General features: G+C 38.3%; 1 protein-coding gene across 7 annotated transcripts in view; it reads right to left on the bottom strand.

The window, feature by feature from the left end:
- Positions 1-19,936, bottom strand: part of CNTLN (centlein) — a 213,942-nt gene that overhangs the window by 152,585 nt on the left and 41,421 nt on the right. For 4 of the 7 annotated variants that reach the window (XM_044427774.1, XM_044427777.1, XM_044427780.1 and 1 more), the window contains exon 3: positions 7,397-7,481. The exons of 1 other annotated variant lie outside the window; for it this stretch is intronic. In XM_044427774.1, coding sequence (XP_044283709.1) covers positions 7,397-7,481 — 85 coding nt within the window. Of the gene's footprint in view, positions 1-244; positions 276-1,371; positions 1,535-6,565; positions 6,573-7,396; positions 7,482-19,936 lie in introns of those variants that run through there. 2 more of the 7 variants (XM_044427776.1, XM_044427779.1) reach the window with 2 other exon arrangements.

Here is a 19,936-nt window from a genome sequence, read left to right as displayed (position 1 = left end):
CAGTTTGCAGTAGAAAATTGTAGGATCCAGGGAATGGTTTTGGTATTCTTTTTATACCTTGTTGGACAAGTTATTTGTCATTTAGCCTCACTGATTTACCTTCCGGGAAAGTGATTTTTTTCTGCAGGAGTATAGTTTGTGACAGATTACCTCCTCCATGGCTACCATGTTGTAACAGTACCCACTACACTTTCTCAAAAATCCAAATGTACCCATAGTTCCAAAAGGACTGGAGACCTCTCACCTTCTCTATCCCAAGTGCTTGTGGCAGTTTTCTGTTAAAGAAGGGGGCCAGCGTTAATGATTTTGCTAACCCCTATGTCAAGTAGACCAAATAGCAATGCACAAATAACAAATGCCAATTAGCTACCTAAAAGATGTAACAGAATATTCATCATGAACTGTGGGTCACCATGCATATACAATTTAGTCTTCCTAAAGCTACTAATTATAGCCCAATGACTGTGCTATAGCTTTAATATAGATGTTTTCCCACTAGTAACTATAATTATATAACCATTGATTAGCTTATAGTAATTTGCAAAAAATATTAAAAAGCCAAAAACATGTAGAGTCACACAGTTTTTATTTTGAGAGGTGTTTCTTTGGTTATTTACATCCTTGTCAGATAGCTTTATGAAGTTTCAGTGTACTTGCTATATGTGGTTTATGCAAAAACAAGTTTTGCTTGGTTTGGTCAGAAGATAGATGTTACCTGTCTCATTCAACTGTCACAAAGCCTGAACCTGCTCAAAAAAGATGCATTTGGAAGAGCTAACCGAGACAGAAAAAACAGGTGGCTTTCCCCACTTATCTTTTATATATATATTAAAAATAAAATAAAAATAAAACATTTATATGCTGTCCTTCACTATCGCATCTCAGGATGGCTTATATGCTAACTGTAAATCTTCTAATGCAGGTAAACCCAAACTTTCTGCTATGGAAGCCAATAGGGAGTACAGTTACCTGTGTCAGTGAACACCAGGCACTTGGCTCTACCTCTCGCCTTTGTTCACCAGACACTGGTAAATCAGTTCTTTCTTGTGAAGGAAAGTGAAGCCAGATGCATCTGTACAAACTAAACAGGAGGAGGAGTCCCAACATTATAGATCAGAGCAAACAGTGAGTGTACAACCAATGACATGCCCTAGGAATGGGTAACCAGGGCATGTAAAATAGTAATAGCATCGAAAGTAATATTATTAGCATCGAAAGTAATATTATCCCTTCTCAAGTATTTAATAAATAATTTCTAATTAGCTCCTAGTTATAGGAACTTCCTGCTGTGCCTCGTCTCTACACAGACACCTGGCAGCTACTCAGTGCGCACATGCACAATGCCACCCCACACCATCCCTATCCCCATACCTTGGGGCCCACAAGCAGGGTCTCAAACAGTGAGCAGTGGAAAACCACCTGATCCTGTGAAATGTGGTCAAGCTTTTTGTCGCAGCAGGACTCCCCATCTGCCAAAAGCCGCTTGACAGAAATGCAACCACATCCAGCCTGAGATATTGTGATGCTGTTTCAAGGGCATAGTCTTCAGAAACAAAAAAGCCAAAAAAGTCAGAAATCAAAATCATGTAGGTCACTTTCAGAATTCAAAACATACCAGCATGTTGCCGATTGGAGCCACCCCTTAGCTGGCTTTGTCCCTGCATCTTGCTTTGGTAAGGATGCAATTTTTAGCTGTCTTTTGGCAGTCATGGCCTGTGACCTCAAACTACCTACCACACGAGCCCAGTCTCTAGGTTGTCAATCTGGTGACCATACAGTAGGACCAACAAGTAGCAACTCTCCCTGCTCAGATTGTTGCTCACTCACTTGTCTTTCATTACACTTTTGACATTAGTGCAGGGAAAGCATAGCATACATAGTTCAGCATACTGGCAGCCATCTTGGCTGTATCATATGATCACTGTGTAAAGCTCACAAACTCCCCTATGAAGCATCAGTTACTACCCTCCCTACTAATTATAACAGGAATTAGCCCATTATAACTGAGTTCACATCCAAAAGGAAACATGTCTTCTTCTAAACATTTAACAGACTTGGTGCTTCTATCATTGCTAGTGTTCTTCCTGAAGCTTCCTACTTCTTTTGTTACATCTTAAGAATGAAAAATGATTGTTTGGTTCAAATGATTTATGCTTTGAAGTGGGGAGGGCTGCAGACTTGTTATCAAGAAAAATAACTGGTCTCTTCCTTAAAATGTGAGGGACACAACTGAAATCTGGGAAGGGTTTAATGAAGATGCATGCGATCTCCAGCTGAAATCATAGTTTCGAAGTAACAACTTATAGAACGGCAAAGAGTTGTAGTGGTCATAGTTCTGGACAGGCCAGGGAGAACTGGGTTCTAAATCCTGCTTAGCCATAAAGCCCGTTAAAGACCCTGGGCTGCCCTCCCAGTTCTGGGCTAATGTATCTCATTGGTAGCTTGTGAAGATAAAATCATGCCGACCATGCATACAGCTAAACTTCACAGGAGAATGATGGAGTAAAAATGTTATAAATAAAAGAAAAATGCCATGTTTCAAGATAAATACGTATTATGTATCTCAACAGACTTTGGTAAAACAGTGCATGGAAGTGAATAAAGTAAGGCAACCTGCACACATGATCACTGGTTGAATGTACATCAAACTGCAATTAAGCCAGCATTTTTCAAGTGCTTTCATAGGCATGCTTCACATTTGGAATAATCATGTGAAAAAAATCAAGATAAGAATGTCTTTTAATGGTTTTTGAGTAGATCCTCTGCTGCTTCCAAGTGGCTGTGTTTAGCACTAACAGGGTTTCTGAAAATGGAATGTTAATAAGAGAGAAAAATGGTCTTTTGTAGGGAATTATATTAGGTTTCAAGGTGTCCTGCACTTCTTTTACTGCTTCAGTTTTAAATTAATGTGTTTATGTGTGCAAAATAATTAGCAAATATTTAAGAATAAATCTAAGGCTGCAATACTATGCACATGACAGTGAAAGTATGCCTGCCTGAGAACATTTTTAGTAAACAATGGCTCAGGAGGCTCATATCTGAACCAAATACAAATAAGCAATGTATAGATTTTATCAAAATAACTATTCCCAGCTAGAAATCTTCTAGAATTGAGCAACTCAAAACAGTAAGCAGTCAAACAAAGGGTAATCACTTTTAACATGAATCAATAATTAACCAATCCAGAGGAACAGATGAGCAGAAGTTTGAGGATCCTTTAGTCTGGATCCTAAGTTGACCCACTAATCATATTAAGGGATGAACAACTCCAGCCATCAGCCTCCTTATCTGCATCCTGCCACACTGTATTCCATGTCATTTTCAAGGCTCCTCCAATTTATAGGAGCCTATTTTTCAGGAGAGAAAAGAGGGATGGGAAAATGACTTTCATGAAAAATAATTTTAACTTAGAATCCAAGCCAACATGTTTATTAGCTATACATCTAATGTTATTTAAAGGCTCCTCTGAAAACATACAGTACAAATAGTTATATTCTAAATGTGCTTGTACGACACAAAAGAAGCGATGCTGAATCAGACGAAAGGTCTGTCGAGTGGACAATCAGCTGCCTATGGGAAACCCACCATGGAGCAGGAATGCAGTAGCACCCAACCACTAATGTTCCCAGCAACTCATATATACAGCATACTGCCTCCAATACCAGAAGTAGCATGTAGCCATCAGAACTAGTAGTCACTGATAGCCTTATCTTTCATGAATTTGTTTAATCCCCTTCTAATCCAAAATGATGGCCATTACAAGATCTTGTGGTAGCCAATTTCTGTAGTTTAACCACATGCTATATGAAGTACTTTCTTTTATTTGTCCTGTATCTCTCACCAGTCAGCCTTGTCAGATGACCCTGGGTTCTATCATTATGCGAAAATAAAAATAAAAATGGCTCCCTGTCTACTTTCTCCACAAATATATAATTTTGTCTATCTTGTCTCCACTCACTCATCTTTCTGCCAAAAAGCAAAGTCATGCATGAAATCAATTAACATATGAGAGTTTGATCATTTTAGATGCCTCTTTCCTGACTTTTCTCAACTCTACAGTATCTTTTTTAGATGCAATGACCAGAACTGTACACAATATTCCAAATGGTCACATCACAGAGTTATACAAAGGAAGTATAATAATGGTAATTTTATTTTCCAATCCTTTCTTAACTATGGGTAACATGGCAATTACTTTTTTCAAAGCAAGCTAATACTGGGTCAATACGCTATCTGCCACAATCCAAAGATCTCTTTCTTGGTCAGTCACCACTAGTTCAGATTCTATCAGCTTAAAAATCAATTCAATTCAATTCTTGTTGTAAACTGCCCAGAGAACTTTGGCTATGGGCAGTATAAAAAATGTAGTAGAAACAGTAGCAGTAGTAGTAGTAATTTGTGATTTGTTGCCTGAATGTGCCTCACTTTACTCTTACTTACATTGAACCACATTGCTGTTTTAATGCCACTCTCCCAGTTTAGAGAAATCCTTTTAGAGGTACTCCCAATCCTTTTTTAAATTATTATTTTAATTATCCTAAATAATATAGTGTCATCAGCAAACCTCATTGCTCACTCCTAATTCCAGGACACTTATGAACAAACTGAAAGGACTGCTCCCAATAAATATTCCTATGGAACCCCACTGTTACATCCCTTCACTAGAGAAATTTACTATTTATTCCCATTTTCTGTTCTTTAGTAACTGATCTATAAGAAGCCTTCTCCTTTTATTCAGTGACTGCTAAGTTTGTTAAGGAGTCTTTGGTGAAGATTTATGTTAAAAGCCTTTCAAAGTCCAAGTAAACAATGTCTACCAAATCACCCCATGTTTTTTGACATGTCTACTGACACTCTCAAAAACTCTAAAAGGTTAGTGAGACATAACTTCTGTTTGCCGAAGTCATGTCGATTCTTTCTCAGCAGGGCTTGTCTTTCTACAGGCTTACCAAATTTATTTTTAATAAAGCTTTCAGCAAATTTACCCAGATATTAAGCTATCCAGCCAGTAAGTTTCCAGATTTCTAAGGATCACTTTTTTAAAGTTGGCATTACATTGGCCATTCTCCAATCCTCTGAGACAAAAGATGGTCTTATGGACATATTGTATAATTCTATCAGAAAATCAGCAATTTCATGTTTGGGTTCTTTAAGAAGTTCACAACTGATATCTTCTGGGCTCAGTAATTTAATAGATTACTATTTATCAGCCTTATATTTATCAGCATTATTTGCCTCAGTTCCTTCCTAAAAACATTAGTTTGATCACAGGTATCTCCTACATCTTCTGATGTGAATACAGATGAAACTAATCCATTCAGCTGAAAACAATCCATTCAGCTGAAAACAATCCATTCAGCTACTTTGCAGTTTCCACACCCTCTTTTAATGTGTCTAACTCCATTGTCATACAACAGTCAACTACCTTCCTAATTCCTTTCCTTGTCAGGGGACTAGTTGCACACTTTTATCAAATGGCCATTTGGTAGCAAATTCAGGGCTGAGGCTGAATAATATGTGAAATGGCCTTCAGGAGATGCTTAAGTAAAAAGGCCATGGATCAATTCACTCACATGCAGGACAGTGACGAGAAAAACCTGTGTAAAAATCTCATTTCAGGTGGGATTCCAAATCCCTTGGAGTTCAACTCAAATATTAATTAAAATATTTACATCTTACATTTTCAAATTGTTCAAGGCAGTCAACAAAGAAAAAGAAACAGAACATATACATAAAGATACAAGAAAATACATTCAATATAGCCTAAAACATGATTACTTAAAAGAAGAAAATGAGCAGCAAATCTAGTTAAAATAGTAAAAACAGAGTAAAACTTCATCAACCAAATATCATTAAAGTAAGTAACAGTAAATAAAGGAAATAACACTGAGGAAAAAGAGGACTATAGAGCAGGTAATACAGGTGGACTTAGAATTTCAAAGTTGGGCTACATCTATCTATCTATCTATCTATCTATCTATCTATCTACCTACCTACCTATCTATCTATCTAAAGCTTTTGTATGCCGTCCTATTATACAAGATCTCAGTACGGCTTGCAATTTTTAAAAGGAAAATTAAAACAACAATTTCAATAATAAAACAGAACAAAACAATAAACCAAACAGAGCGACTAGACTAAACTAGTGAAAAGGCCCTTCCTTCTAGTCCCAGACAACCATGATTTTGGAGCACAAAAGGCTATCTGCTGAATATTTCAATACACAGGCAGTTTTATATTGAAGATGATGATCCTTCAGGTATCCTGATATCACACCATATAGAGCATTAAAGATCTTATCCAGAAATGTAAACTGGGCCCAGAAGCCAATGCAGTCATTTCAGCAAAGGTGAAACATGCTCACGAGATCTAGTTTTGTTTAATAACCTTGCTGCCAACTTTTGAAAAAGCTGAATTTTCCAATCATTTTTGAAAGGCAGCAGCACAGGAATGTTTTAAGAATAGAGGGGAAGGAATAGCTGATGTAGAACTGCATGTTTCCCCGAAATGTCTATATTCCCTTTTAATAAATGTGGGAGGAAAAGGTAACTTAAAAGTATTTTACATTTTCAGTAGCAGTCTTGTCTAATTTCAATGTCTGTTGTGTTCCTTGCTGTCCCTGTTGTAATTCTGGTGAACATCTCATGAGTCTCCCCTAGAAATGCAAGCACCACTCTTTTCCCCTAGGAAAACACAGATTTAAGCAAGTGCATCCATTAATACATCTGCTCCCTAATAAATGTTATACAGAGGGCCAAAAGTAGTGAGAAATTGTTAAACCTTGACCTGACCTCTGGGATTTTGAAGCAGTCAAGCCTAGCTGCTGCTAAAGAAAAACAGAAAAGAAATTATCAAGATACCTATTAGCAAGGTATGGATGCAACAGCAAAAATATCCATCATAAACAACATTTTTCAAGGAGGAAAAGAGCTCCAATAGGGAAAGAGGAGGGAGAAAGAGGCCTGGACTTTTGGCCTTACCACTGGCAGGAAAAATTGTGATAGAAGCTTTTGTACTAAAGCAGGAACAGCAGTAGTGGTGATCATAATATGAAGGGCAGATTGAGCCACCCTATGTGCAAATATTAGTGGCAAGTAGTCTGAATGTAATCTTGAGTTAGGGCATTAGATTGCACAATTTTGAACTGCACCCAGGCCTCTGTAACCATGGTCAGCAGGCCGGAAGGTGAAATCATGTTGCCAAGGCCATCAGTCCATCTACCCTTTTCTTGTGCTTCCAGGTTGGTAATTGGGAGCACTAGGTGGTAGTATTCGGGGGACTAGATTAGACTCTGGGGCCTCCAGTAACCATATACACATTAGAAAACAGCACAAGTAAACAGATTACATAAAATTATAACAGCAATTCTCTCCCGTAGTTCAAATATAATACTAACCTGTTCCAATTCCTGTATTTTACTGTCTTTAACTTGCAAAATCTCTAAAACCTTCCTGTCCTTGACTTCAGCTTTCTGCTTTTCTCTAGAAACAAAAATATATTGACACTTATTAGTCATAATTTGCTGCTAATCATTTGAATTTTTCATGTCCTGATAATGAATGTCATTTTAAAGCATGGAAAATTAAATTATCTGAGGCTGACAGCCCTTGCAGAATTAATCATAGAACATATGGCAAGTGACAGCAAATTTTATCTGCAAACAACTAAGACAACTTTATTCTAACTGAAACGGTGTTTATGATTAGATATGCTTACTTAAAGAAAGAGAGAGGAAAATATATGAGGTATCTTGAAGTTTTTCAACAGCTCTAGCCCTCCTTCTGTTATTGATATCAAAGAAGCCTTAGCATCATGTTAGTGATATAATAAGAGCAACATATTGAGGTACATCACCATTTTCCCATTGGCATATGCAACAGTTATATTGTGTTAAAACTGTCAAAAACTGGTAGATTTGGGGCAGAGATGTTCTCTTCCCTAATGATTTGTTACCCTATATCTCCTCAATCAAGTTCCAGATGTGGCAAACACACAACTCGTGTATCATAACTAAGGCAATAATACAGCAACAGAAACAAATAAACAGTGCCAGCTTCACAGCAGCATTCAGCAGCTTGCTGGTATGTGCTTCATTTACTTGTCTAACCTGTCCACACTGTTCATGAGCAAATCAGACTACCAATTATCCCCTATAATGTTGATTTAGCCAGGATTTATTTTATTGTGGGCAATGTTTGGAAGAGGAGTAAGCAGCCAATTGGTGTCCATGGGCAGCATGTAGCCCCCATCTTCCTTCTGTTTAGGTCCCACTCCCACCTCATGCTAGCTTGCATGCGAAGTCCGAATTTATCATCTGCAATCTTTGGTGTCCCATTCTCTAATAGATGGTTCTTCTGGATGGAGTAGAAATGGCTGATTAGATTATGTAGCCCGGTAAGCTAGCCTGTCCCCAGTCAAGTATCAGAGAAGGCATGAGAAAGTAAATGTCCGAAGGGTTCTGGACCCTTGAAGAGTTTGGGTGGTCAGATTCTAGAACTTGAAGTAAAGTTATCACTCTTTTAAAATATTGAATGTACCTAACAGAGATACTTAATACACAGTACACAAAACTAGGGAATGAGCCACATCCAAAAACCTTTTATGGCCATTGAGAGCTTAGTAGGTTTCAGCAAACAGCTTTTATTCCAGGGGATATGTAAAATCACCCTACACCTTTTAGTGGATACTAAAAAGATAATTTCTTTGCTTGCCAAGTAAACATTACTAAGAAAAGGATTATTCATTATTTATATTGCAGTTACAGGCAATAGATGGGGGAAAAGAAAGTGAGACAATTCAGTACAAAACAAATGCAGTGGCACATCCAACCATGAGTTGTGGCATGAACATACATGTTTGGAAAGAGAAGTTTACAAACTCCTTTTATCCCTCTAGCTGGCTGGGGCCTGCTGAAGTAGGGCATTCCTTTTTCAAAACATGCATAAGATTGCATCCTTAGTACCTAGTTAGGCACGATGGAGATTAAGCAGCAAAAAAGTATTGAAAAAAGGAATGATCAGAGAAGTCCCAAAAAACCCAGGAACACGTGCTCTAAAGGGCAAAAAGCACCAGATAGATGCAAAACATTGTAGTAAAGTTTGTCCAAAGAAAGAAATAAAACAAAAAGCAAAATATACTCAAGGTGGTCAATTCTAGAAGAGCAAAAGTATCATAATAAGCTAAAATATATCAATAAACATGTACCTGGAAGACTTGATGTTCCTAAATCCTATTAGATTCCATTTATCACAGCGAGAAAGTTAAGCATATGTGTATTTTAAGAATTTTGGCTTGTTTAGTTTGTTATTTTTTAAAGGAAAAATATGTTCTACAACTGAACTATAGCTTTGGAAAAAGAATATTGCTTACATACTTAGCACCAAAATGTGCCAAACAAAAACTTGAATATTTTATCAGAATAAATAATTTTAACAGCATACATAATATTTAAAGTTTAAGAATACATCATTTTTTTGGTGCAAAATACCTGTCCAACAGGAAAAAGCACCCAGTTCCTTTCCCCCCGCTTTTTGGCAAAGGCACTTCTTTAATTACTCTCTCACTTTCTCTAACACAAACATGTATGGGTCTGTTGATCTGGGACTTTTGCAAGCAATGTAAATCAGATGCTAAGAAATATTTTCTTAAGTCCCACCATGATCTTCTTTCAGATCTCTCTATCCCTTACCATACATCAAGATGGACCCCATTGTTTGTATATAATAGTCAAAGATATGTCAAATTTGACCATGGAGGTATCATTGTATTATGGCCAACAGCCATGAATAAGGTGCCCTAGCCATGTTGATTGTACTCAATGGTCATAACCACATTTTCTAGCAGTTAATTCTTTAAATTAATAAACTCTATAACATTTATACAGAATAATGGAATAGCTAGAATTTTCATCTCATTCGTATTTCTTTCTTTTAACAAGAGTGGTCCACACTGCAACACTGAACGCTTTTGAAACTGCTCCGCTCTCATCTGTACAATATGAATTACAAGTACACACCCACATTTCACTTACAAAGGAAGACTATATAAATCATGAACTGAATGCTACTGCTTTTTAATATGTTCCTTTTGTAGCCTACATAAGACAAATGCTAAACAGAAGCCAAAATCTGCTTGAGAACACAATAACTATTTAAACAGCATATAAAATGTTATCATTTTTGCATATAGTGGTTGTCAATAGAAGCCTTTAGCATAAATTAAAACCTGGTATAGAATTTTATCACCAGCTCCTCCTGGTGGCATAGGATAACTTCCAACACTCATTACAGGGAAGCTCCCAGAAGAGATGCTAAGTAATATTGCTGTATGCTTCAAGCTACTAGCACATCATTGAACCCACTGCTACATTTTAAGTATGATAAACGGGACGAAAGGGGAGAAACAGAGGAAAGGCTTACTTATAAAAGTAAATCACATAGTGGAAAAAGATGGTTGATTCAATTAATGTACTCTGTACATGCCTACAATACATTAAAAAGTGCTCACCCAAATCAGAAAAAAATATATTCAGGCACTGTCAAAGGGCTGATGATGATCAATGACTGAGACAAACTCCAGTTTAGCTAATTAGAACCACTGATGAGCAATAATGATGTGAGCTAAGAATATTTGCAGACTTCTTTAGGATGAAAAATGGAGTGAAGAGAGGCTGTCAATTTGTACAAGTTTTAAGCTCCAATCACTTTTCCCACGAGTACCACCTATTTTAAATGTTTAACAGAGCTGTATTTAACCACATGGATTTTTCACAGTCAGTTTTCACCAGCCACTGAAAGCCAAAAAATCTGAGAAATTATTCTAAACCATTAACTAACAATTTTCTATTGCATATGGCCCACGCTATATATTATACAACATGACAGGATCATATTTTCTGGGATTTGGCCCATTTTTAATGAGTTGTCAGAAATGAAATATTGGAGACGACGAGGAAGCATTTAACTATGAATGAGGTGTGAAAACAGAACCTGCAGTTTCTAAAAAACCACAAATATTTTCAAAGGCAAACTGCTGAAGTTTATAAAATATTATCTTTCCTATAATAAATATGCAAAGCAGTAGTGTTGAAGAGAAATTATGACCATAAGCACAAATAAAGATCTGTGGTTCAAATCAATTAAACTTTTTGTAACATAAAGGAAAACATGGTACAAGGCAAAAACTGTGCAATTTTACTTTAGTGTAGCAAAAATGTGACTGATAAAAAACAGTGGCTACAATCCAACAAGGTGCCAACAAGTGGAGTAGAAGGATTCTTTTCTGCAATTTTTCTTCAGAAGCCTCCTTGGAACTAAGAAGCGGTGAACTCCCATGCAATCTTTAGATTTCGGAAAGCAGAATAGGGAACAAATGGATCTGAGCATGTAAGATACAGCTAAACGGAAACAAAGAGAATCTGATGCTTGGTGCCTCAATGGGAGACTGGTTGGGCCCTATACAGCCACTCTGTCAACATGATGCAGTTTTGCAGTTAGCCCATGGCTCCATCTTGGTAGTAACCTGGATCATGATGGGCAGTGGCTTTCAGGGTTTCAGAAAAAAGTGTTTGACAGGCAACTAGAGATGGCAAGGACTGAACCTGAGAGTTTCTGGCTGCTCCACCACTGAGCTATGATCCTGTGTTCCATGGGGGCCAGTAAGAGTGATGCAAGTTTTCCATGAGAGTCAAATTGGAAGACATTTGGGAAAAATTTCCAGTGACTTACATTGATTGGGACCTATTTTAGATTATAATCTTAAATCACCAAGTTCAACCCATCACCTTCTATTTACACATAGTGATACTGATTAGATATATAAATGTTTACTTCTTAGAAATAATCTAGAAACTTCAAAATGGACCATTTTACTGGCATTGTATCAATTCATCATGTTGTTAATTTCATGGTAATAAAACAATGAATTCTTCAGAACTGGAACATTTCCATTGAGAAATATTAGTTGAATCTTTCCTATAAACATGCAACCTCTAGTGATCCACCAGAACTCAATACTTGTATATGCTACCTCAGGATAAGCTGAGAGAAAGCAGCCATGCAGAGGCCTGTCTGTTGTAGAAGGGAGAGATATTCATGCATGGGATTCCACAAGGAATTTGTGTGCATTGGTTAGCATATTTAATTACTGAGTGAAAATGTTATTCAACGCTTTTTGCACGTGTGTAGATAACCCTACATTGTCCATTCATGTGAATGAGACTGGACTAGACTAGAAATCCTGTATAATGAGAAATCCTCCCATTAATGGAAGGTTGTGCCTTACATATGCAGACAGACAGACAGCACCTTATCATTCCTGCCTCCTCCTGCAACTCAGAGTGTACAGGAATAGGCACCTTTCCTCTCCCAGAGAAGAGGGGACAGAAGCAGCATCTCAGAAGGGAGGCATGCAGCCCTTGCTGAAGGAGGTGGGCAGGAATGGGCAGGTTGTTATATTCTTCTCATCCATGCCTCCATATAATTTGCAGGTGTCATGTTCCACCAATAGATCTGAGGTGTCCCACAAGCATATGTATCCTGGCAGAAGCATATTTAAATTCCTGAGGACGTGGCAGGGCTTCCAATGGATCCATCAGCCCCTCAGCCAGCAGAGCTTGAAAACAGAATTGCATTCTAAACCTCTTAATGCACTTTACACGATTTGAAAAAATTAAAAACTAATTTACCTCAATATCCAGACAAACTATATTTTTAATTTACAGTGAACACTTTCAGAATAAATATTTCAGAAACATATTTATGAAATATGAGAAATATTTATACCAGAATCAATTATTTTTATAATATAATATGTAAAGAATACAAACTACATTTTTCTGTCATGGTTTCAAATTAAAAATAAATATTTCCTTAAGCAATTTTGTTCTTTGTCTGTACTTTGTATTTTACTGCACAGTGTTGTCAATCAAAATAGCTTAATTTGAGAAATAAATTATCTGATTGAATTTGTAAGCTGAATGGCTAAAATCAATTATTATTTTTTAAGCTACACACGTAGAAAACTCTTTCTTTTGCTACCTATTGTGGAGATTACAGTTAAAGGCCTAACTTGAACACTTTAAGCATTTTATTTCTTCTTAATTCTGAAAAACATCTTCTCATATAAAATGCACAAGTTTCTTACAGTACTCAAAATATCAGCGCTTCAGAACAGACTGCTTTAACATCTGCACATCACCAGGGTTTCCCCCAAGGATTTTTAAATGATGCCTGCCTGTGCTGAATAAAGTGCTAACTTGCACCTTGCATTTCAAACTGTGTCCTGAGCAGCCATCCAGTTGGTACAACACCAGCTGAATTCCCATAGGCCACGGTTCACTCAGGCTTGACTGCAATTATCATGTCAATATTTTGTGCTCCGATATGCAGATATGCACACATGCAAGCTGCGTAATACTTTCTTCTCCATGGAATGTTGACTTATGTTCAATGTTCTGAGAATTTTTAATGAAACAGGGTATTAAACTTGCATCAATTGTGAACAATCACAATTATTTGACCTTAGAGGCAAAGGTTATATACCTCGACGTTGTGTTATTCTAGCCGCGAAACCAACTGGTAACTCCGTGATATGGCTGTTAAACTATAGTAATAAATGCTTACTAAGAAATTTTAATCAGCTTACATGAAAGATTTTAAAACAAGGCACAGAACGTATTCACTTTTAGTTTGACTCAGAGTCACATCCTATAGCTTAACTCCACAGTTTAATTCAGTGACAATATGGTAATCAGTCAATATGACAGTGCTCTGTATACCTTGATTAACTGAAGAAGGAAGCTGATAAATGACAACAGTACATTGATTGAATTACTCTGTCTATAGACAGCATAATCAATGAGCATTGCTAAATGATTTAATACAAACAAGCTCAAGTGATATTACCACCAGAAGATCAGAAATAAATCATTTAATGCTTAAATTCTGCCACATCATTATATTTCCCCCCTAAACAGTAGGCTGTACAGATCACTTAATACTCAGCCCCACTGAAATAGGAAGAGGGCAGAATATCACTGTTTACTTAGCCTTCACAAGGCTGAGCCATGCTGTTGTGAACCATGCAGGACATAATCCTCCATCCCTGGAGGAAGATGACACTTAAAGTCAACATAGATGTGGCACTCATGAATTTAAACATGTAGCTGCAAAATTGGCATTAGTCTGCCTCAGCTTGAAAGCCCAAAAGACCAACCAGTTTTAAATCAGAGATTCCAGTTGGTTAAATCTTTACCTGTGCTTAATTTCAAACATCTAACAGTTCTTTTGCAAGTTATTTTGAAAAAGAGTCACAACTTTCTTTAATAAATGAAAATACACAGAGGGGCATGGAAACCTCTAGACAGTATTTGGATAACTTTTGAAAAAGCAGGAGGAAAAAAACAGTAATGATGCAAAGAGCTGCTAAACAGTGCTTCAATATACTACTATGATGTCGGAGTATTTTTCTTAGTAGTTGGCTTAAAAATATGTAGTTTATACTCATAACTCATAAACCTTTTTTCCTTCAAAAATGTACTTCCCCCTCATATGACAAATTTACAACATAATCCATGTTGCTTGGCAAGCTTTTTCCAATTTAATTCCACAGACAGTAACCCCTTGCTTACCTAGATGCCTCAAACTCAGAACCAACCATAGGCTAGGCAGAGAGAAACTTCTGCTCTAGCTGTAAATGTAGTATAGAAATTCATCAGGAATTCTATATATGAGGACCTCATCACACCATCAATAGCTTGCTGTGATGACTTTGCCCAGGACTTCAGGGATAAAATCGCTCAAATTTGCCACAAGCTGGACTCCACAGTTGATGTGGTTTTAGATCGGGAAGCATTCAGAACACCAACTGGTCCATCTTTATTGGATGAGTTTCAATTGTTGTGGCCTGAGGATGTGGACAAGGTGCTGGGACTAGTCCAACCCAGCACTTGTCTGCTTGACCCTTGCCTCCTGTGGCAGCTCATCAGAGCCAAAAACAGGATATGCATCTGGGTCTAGATTATAAGTGTCTGAGGGAGGGGAGGGGAGGGGAGGGGAGGGGAGGGTCCCTGCCCCTTTGAAGAAGGCAGTGATTAGGCCTTTCCTGAAAAGAGTGACCCTGGACCCAGAGATAGCTGCCAACTATAGGCTGGTGGCTAATATCCAATTTTTGAGTAAGGTACTTGAGCAGGTGGTGGCCTGACAACTCCTGGCACTCTTGGAGGAAACGGATCACCTAGACACATTTCAATCTGCCTTCAGGCCTGGCTATGGAACAGAAACTGCCTTTGTCGCAGTTTGACCTGATGTCCTGTGCAGGGAGAGGGACAGGGGGAGTGCATCCCTGTTGGCTCTCCTGGACCTCTCAGCAGCTTTCGATATCATCGACCATGGTATCCTTCTGGATTGGCTGGCTGGGTTGGGAGTTGGAGGCACTGCTTTGCAGTGGTTCCACTCCTATCTGGCTGGCTGATTCCAGAAGGCGGTGCTGGGGGATTGTAGCTCTCGCCATGGCAGCTTTGCCATGGAGTTCTGCAAGGTTTCATTTTATCCCCCATGCTTTTCAACATGTACATGAAATGACTGGGAGAGGTTATCCAGAGGTTTGGGCTGCAGAGACATCAGTACGCTGATGACACCCAGCTCTACTTCTCTTTTACATCTAGTCCAGGTGAGGCAGTTCCTGGCCAAGGTAATGGACTGGATGAGGGCCAATAATTTGAGGCTTAATCCAGATAAGATGGAGGTCCTGTTGGTGGGAGGTTCAGCCTTCCAGGTGAGTGATATTAGCCCTGTTCTGGATGGGGTTGCACTCCCCCTAAAGGACAGGGTGTGCAGTTTGGGAGTGCTCCTCGATCCAGAGTTGTGACTGGAATCTCAGGTTGCAGCAGTGGCGAGGAGCACTTTTCTTCAGCTTTGGCTGATTTACCATCTGCACCCTTACCTGGAGCAATGCCTAGCAATGGTGACTCATGCCCTTTTAACTTCCTGGCTGGATTATTATAACACGCTCTGCGTGGGGTTGCCCTTCAAGATGGTCCACATACTTCAGTTGGTTCAGAATAGAGCTGCCAAGGGTTTAAATGGGGACTGGCAGGTACTCACATATAATGCCAGTCCTTTACTGTTTTCACTGGCTTAAATTGAAGTCCAGGTCCAAATTAAGGTACTCGTGATGACCTATACAGCCTGGATACCTGAAGGAGCACCTTCTTCCCTATATGCCCTTCTGCCCCTTGAGATCTGAGTTGGAGGTCCTTCTTTAGGAGCCCTCCTTGAAAGAGATTAGGAGGGTGGCTACCTGAAGGAGGGTCTTCTCTGTGGTGGCACCCCGATTATGGAATACACTCCCTAGAGGTTTGACTGGCACTGATGCTTTTTTCTCTTTGAAGCCAGGCAAAAACCCTTTTATTTTCCCATTATTTTAATGTTTAATCAGTTTTAATATGGTTTTTATATTATTCTATTACTGGATGCTGTGTCCTATTTTATCTGGTGCTTTGTTGTAAACCGTTCCAAGATGCCAGTAGATGGACAGTCTAGAAAAGCCTAAACAAATACATACATATTTGAATATTACAGGGATGTGTGGGGCTGAATGACCCCTCTGCCAAGCCCTGCATACCCATGAAATGTCATATGCTGTCTGGCCCAAGCACTGGGTGGGTCATCCTCCCACCAGGCTTCACTGCTTATGAGTTTGCTGATTAGGTCTGCATGAAGCAAAGCTGAGCTAGTCCAGCCCCTCTAGCTTCTCCAATGCTGAGAGGCAGAGACTAACTCAGCACTACCCATTCTGAGCTTTGAGTGAGGAGACACCCTCTGAGTATATTCCTTCAGGGGCAGGACTTGGAGCCCAAGCTGGAGGAAACTCAAAAGGCTGTGTGGGCTGGGCTGGGGTTCCCCACTGACTGAGGATTCTGCACTCTTGGTAAAGTATATGAAAATGAAGTAGAGAAAACCCCCCAAAGTCCTAGTAGGTCAAGATCTGTCAGGCTTAAAATATGCATGTTATTAATGGGTTACATTTTCTCATGAAAATATGCTTATGATTTATAATGCAAGATAAAAAAACGGTTAAAAACATAGTGTTCTGCATGGAATGTGAAAAGCAGTACATTTCAAGTCAGGTTGTAATGCAGGATGAAGACTTTTCTAACCCTGACAATAGATAAATTATTTCAAAATCTAAAGTGGGACCGGGGGATTTGAGGATTTCAATTAAAAAAACAACCTGGTTTAACCATGAGACAATGAGATCCAGTATCTAATCTGAACCATCAAGCTCCCATTTTGCTGTCTTTCACAAATTTGTATTCTGTGGTATTTTATTCAAATGAATTTTGAGATGGGCAGTATTTACTCTATAGCCCATCTGTTAAACAATATTCAATTGCTTCAGGATAAAGACAACTCTTCACTGTGAACATAAATATAGTGTAAGGGATACCTCTAAATTCCTCAATAAAATAATTATATTCTTTTTTTTTTCCAGCCAATGCTCTTATTCCAGGCACTGAAAACTTTCTTGGTAACAAAGTAGGTCTGGGTGGATATAAGTCTTGGCATCATGAAGATGTAGATCACTCATATTATACCCTCATCTGTTACTTAGACAGCAGCTCTATAGTCATAACCGGCACTTGAATAGGTTTCCCCATAAAAGAACTCTCACACTTTATCAGCTTATATTCTGGCAAACCTCCAAAATCAAGCCTGCTCTGGAACGCAAAAATGTTTATGAAAATGCTTTTCTAAACCAGTTGCAAAAGAACCCAAATAGGGAGGTGCTATTCACTGAGGTTCTGCTTGTGGTTGGCCACTGTGTAAACAGATGCTACAGTAGATCAGGCTTTGGTCTGACCCTCCACAGTTCTTCTAATGATCCTATAACTTTCCCTGTACCTTTACTATTCCTATCACATGCATATAGCACAGGAAGATACCATTCTTGGAGACTACAGGATGATATCTCATAAGTATAAATGTTGTGGTGCGATGCAGAATGTTTGTGCTATATTGGACCTGGCCTTGTTTTCAGGCAGGTGGGTACTATGGATCTTCTTTGTCTTTTTTTCACTGGGAGAAAATTCATACTCAAAAAGGCAGGGGTTTTTTTGTCATAGAACACTCCGGAATGGCGTTCCGGCACCTTTTTTTGACAAATTTTTCCAAGTGATTGTGAATCGCCCTGTTGGGCATAGCAGATCGGCAGCAAAAACCATTAACATAGTGCCTGCAGGCTGCTTGTGTGTTGGCGCTGATTGTGAGGGCACTGCTCGGCTTGGGACGCTGCTCGGCTTGGGATCGTTCGTTTGGTCACACACTGAGTGCTTACTGCCGGTGGTGACCATTGTGTAAAAGTGTGACCCCAAGACATGAGTTCCAGCACCTTTTTTTTTTTTTTTTTACAAAAAAAGCACTGCAAAAAGAATTAGAAAAAAATAACGCCAAATCTTTGAAAGAAATAATTTTATATGCAGTAACAGATCCAACATAGAATTTATGTATGGGAGCCTTAAAACTTTTTTCCTTGCATGTTGAAAAACAATAAAATATTTTGATAAATTTAATACAGAAAGTTAAAGGATCAGATTATAGACTGTTGAATACAGACATATGCATTTTGGTCACATATTGAAATATGTATGAAAAGTCAGTAATGACTGTTTAAAGTCCCACTGATTTTAGTTGGACTTAACTGTGACTGAATCTGGATTCAGGCAGCAAATCTACACTGATTCTTACTCAAATGAAAAGTAGTTTCCCATTTTGTTTGGATTCAAACACTCTGCAATGACTTCCTTGATAGTATAACTAGGGATTTCAATTAGATTTAATATAGGCATTGCTAGATTAAATTTAGAATAAAAGGAAAGGTGAAGAAGTTATTCTATGATTTAGCACCCACCACTTATGAGCTCAAATGGACTACTATAAGTAACAAAGTCAAAGAAATCCACAATGGGATACAAACAAGTTCACCTTTTAACAATCCAACCTGTGTATTCCAAAACAGACTGGATTTTCCCAAGTAGATTACATGATTAGCAGACCACTTTTTTCCTTTTACAAACTCTATGTAAATGTACTCATAGAAAATAAGAAACATAAAAAGTCACCAGCCAAAGGTGCACATTTTCCCTATAGGCTAAAGTATTAAAGTGCAAATTTGGGAGAATTTACATATTTCTGGGGAAATGTGTGCACATTTTCAGGAGTGCAAATTTGGGAGAATTTACATATTTCCAGGGAAATGTGTGTACATTTTCAGGAGTGCAAATTTGGGAGAATTTACATATTTCCGGGGAAATGTGTGTACATTTTCAGGAGCACAAATTTATACAAATCCAAATCTGCACACATTTGTACAAACATATTTCTGCAATATTAGACTCTATCAATGACTAGGTAACAAGGAGACAGGTGTCTAACAATTTTCAAAACACAGACAAAATGGCTTTTACAACTGCCATACACCCCTCTCTTTGAGGTACTATCCTGGAAAGTTCCGCTCAGGGAATTTAGGTGTCAGAAGTTCAATGCCCCTGTTCAAAAATGTACTATATCTTTGCATTCCAAGATATAGCTTGTATGAAGTAAGGGGCATCTAGCTGATACAATCTACTTTCTCCTCCATGTGACCCGCTCTACCAGCTACAACTAACCTACTTGTTAGATCAAAGGAAACAATTCCAAAGAAGAATAGCTGAACTTAAGCCTCCTAGCTGCTGCAAACACCAAGAGCATGTGAAATATTTTTAAAGAAATAGACCTCATATGATGTTCTTAAATATACTTCAAAGTATCTCCACAGCACCTTGGATCCTACAGTTAAAATGTGGATTGGGAAGGGAGCAAAGGGCAGCAGGAAGGCTGAATTCAACCTCCTACTAATCAGCAGGCTCTGGCTTTGTTTGTCTACCCATTCAGCTTGG

The sequence above is a fragment of the Varanus komodoensis genome, unplaced genomic scaffold (genome assembly GCF_004798865.1).
Source record: "Varanus komodoensis strain SLA01 unplaced genomic scaffold, ASM479886v1 scaffold19, whole genome shotgun sequence".
Classification (NCBI taxonomy): domain Eukaryota; kingdom Metazoa; phylum Chordata; class Lepidosauria; order Squamata; family Varanidae; genus Varanus; species Varanus komodoensis.
Note: the sequence above shows the minus strand (reverse complement) of the source record. Positions and strands in the feature narration are given on the sequence as shown.